General features: G+C 32.5%; 1 protein-coding gene across 1 annotated transcript in view; it reads right to left on the bottom strand.

Annotated features, from left to right (window-relative positions):
- Window positions 1-1,533, bottom strand: part of LOC104731254 (oxysterol-binding protein-related protein 2A) — a 7,717-nt gene extending 6,184 nt beyond the window's left edge. The window contains exon 1 of the mRNA XM_010450579.2: window positions 693-1,533. Coding sequence (XP_010448881.1) covers window positions 693-1,151 — 459 coding nt within the window. The 5' untranslated portion in view covers window positions 1,152-1,533. The remainder of the gene's footprint in view (window positions 1-692) is intronic.

The raw sequence follows: 3,186 nt of genomic DNA, 5'->3' as shown, positions 1-3,186 counted from the left end.
GCTTCTTTTGGCTTTTTCCTTCCCCCCCAAAAAAAAAAAAAAAAAAAAGAATCCACATTTTTTGACGGATGGCAAATGAGTTAATCTTGAAACCAATTAAAAAAAAATACAAAAACCATTGAAGATGGAGAGGACCTTTTATTATTACACATACAAACACAAAGAAACCAACTTGTAAAAAAAAAACAACAATGTGACCACTGAACAAAACCCTAAACCAGATTGTAGCAACCACCAAAAAAATTTTAAAATTTTGAAAAGACAAACATAAGCACCTGTTGATGTGACCCACTAAGAGATTAACAGCAAGTTCAAAGCTGGAAAATACAATCAAGATTAATATTAATAATACACATGAACCAAAAAAAAAATTGGGTCAATCAAGAGTCAAAGACTCAAGAAAAAAGAAAAAAAAGTGGTGATGAATCTGATGATGATGAAAGGTCATAGGACAAGAGAGTACTAACACATTTTAGGGTTTATCTTTTTTCACAAGAACACAATGAACAATTCTATAAACCACTGGTTCTTTCCTCTAACTAATAGTTGATACCAAACAAAAGTTTTGCTTCATTTCCCCAAAAAACAAAAATCAAACAGAAATCAATAAAATCACATCTCAGGTGAATTTTATTTTTTTCAAATTCAAAAAAAAAAAAAAATTGGAAAAATCAAATTTGAGTATATTGTACCTTAAGATGAACAATGCCGACGGTTTTATGTTGTTTCCGGCGACCACTACAACTATCCATCCTAGAGAGACGATCGGCGGAGATATCTCCGATTAACCTCACATCATCCGACGAAGGAGAGAGAAGATTCAAATTCTCCGGCCGACGGATCTTAGAGTAAGATAAGATTCCGTTACGGAGGAGGAACCACCTAGATCTCCACCCTTTACCAAAGTTAGTCCACTTGTATAAGATCCCAGCCACCGTCTCCGCCTGCTGCTGCTGCTGCTCCGATCCAATCACTCTGGATCCAACACCGGTCAACAACGATTTCGCCGGTAAACTCCTCGACCTAATCAAAGCCGTCGTCGTCGTCGTCGTCGTCACCGGCTCTTCCGGTGACTTGTTATTATTATTATTAATCCCTTGTGGACTCTCTAATGTGATACAACACAGCGGATGCAACTCCTTCACCCTCATTTTTTTATTTTTAATAATCAATCAATCTCTTCCTCCGCCGCTGTCTCCGTCACCGTCGCCGTCGCCGTGGGATTTTTAATAATAATCTCAGATCATAAAACAACGAAGCACATTCATCGTATTTGAATCTGATACAGTGATGATACCAGATCGAAGCATGCAGATTTGAAGAAGAAGAAGAAGACGAAGAATAAAAGGAACCTGAAGAGAGAAGCTCTGAAACTGAGATTTCTCAGAGAAGAGAGAGAGAGAGAGAGGTTGCTTAAATGTGAGACTGCGTAAAGCTTTGAGAACCCAATTATAAAGGCTTTATGTGTAAATTAAAACTTATATATATACATTGTAATGTGTTTATATTATATAGTTGTGTGTGTATGTGTATGTGATGGTGTGAATTGTTTCAGAAAGAGGTTGGGAACGAAGTTGGGAAAAAATTTAAGACGATGGCTTTGTATTGTAATTTTGTAATGTTTAAGAGGATATAAATGGTAAGTAAATTATTTTTTTCCTTGATGATCTTCTGATTTTATCCTTGATTAAGATACTGTTGTTATAAAAAGAGGATTTGTTTATATTAATTTTAAAGTAGGAAAAGGTCCACAACATTAATTAACCACATAGCTTGATTTTCAAGCTCAATTGAGAGACTTGAGAGTGTTTATTACTACAAAAAAAAAATAAAAATCATTTTATCCACAATTCAACTGAAATTTTTAAAATAAAATAAAAAATGAAAAAAGTTAAAGGAAAAAAAAAAATTGGAGCAGCCGTTGAGGATAAACCTGAGCATCTATCTATAGCCATTGTTTAAACTTTTGTTAGTAATGCACATTAGGAAATTATGATTCACTTTATAAATAAATAAATATAAGTTGTTGTAGTTGTTTTTTATATACAGTTTAGGTAGGTTATGGATTAGGAATAGTGTTTATACACTACATAATGTTTTTTTCCGGTTGTTACAAATTTGATGCCGATTCGTTATGAGACGTGTTAATGTTGTTAGATTGAGATGTTTATAGGTTGTCACTTTGTTGGAAAATTTGAAATGGACTGGACTTTGCATATAAAGTCTTTATCTAATTATTTTGACGTGTAAGCCATTTTCATTTTTTTTTTCAAAACTCTTCAAGGGTGCCGGCAGGATCATTCATAGTTTTTCAGAGGAAACTAGTTTTTTTATTTTTATTTTACATACTTTTATTTTATTATAAGTATACTAAAAAAAAATAACCAAAGTTATTTTAACTATATGAAAGAAGCTCGAGAAGGAAATTGGGTTTAAACTCGGAGACAGAATTTCCAAAGATTAAAAAGGGAACCACTATAATCATTTTTTTTTCTCGTATTTTGTTTGGCGAAAATGACTTATCAGTGAGGGAAAAAAATAAAATCACTAAGTTAAATAGTAAAAAAAAATACAAACCGTACATCAAGGAAAAGCCCACTTTTGTTTTTTGGAATAACATGCCACACTATATATTCTAGTCATAGAAACGAAAAAACAAATAGATACATATGTTGAATTAGTAACTCATTCGTATCACTTAAAGACTCCATTTGTGGTTCCTAATCAAATGTATTAGACATTCAAAAAAAAAAAATCGTATTTTGTCACACAAGAAAAGAGTATGCGCATAGATTTGAAAAGAGTAGTAATAAAAGCTGTGGAGTCAAGTTTACAATAAGACAGTGTATAATTATAAATTTGATGTCAGATGTACAAAAGCATAATGTTTTATTATTCTCATTTATTACAAATATAGCATGGACCGTGGGATGTTTGAGGCAGAGAACCAGCGTGGCGTGGAGGACCCGGTACTGGCCTGTTGTCCCACTGTCTCACACGGGTCAGAGTTCATTTCTTTTTACTTTCTCTTTTCCCTTGCAGCTACCATATAGTTTAAAGATACCCTTGTCATATTATATATTTTCTATACAACACTCAGAAAATATATATTTTTTAAAATTGTTTTGTTCTTATTAAAAAAAAATTCTTACACACACACATATATATATATATATATATATATAT

The sequence above is a fragment of the Camelina sativa genome, chromosome 12 (assembly GCF_000633955.1).
Source record: "Camelina sativa cultivar DH55 chromosome 12, Cs, whole genome shotgun sequence".
Classification (NCBI taxonomy): domain Eukaryota; kingdom Viridiplantae; phylum Streptophyta; class Magnoliopsida; order Brassicales; family Brassicaceae; genus Camelina; species Camelina sativa.
This window is presented reverse-complemented; position numbering and strand designations above follow the sequence as displayed.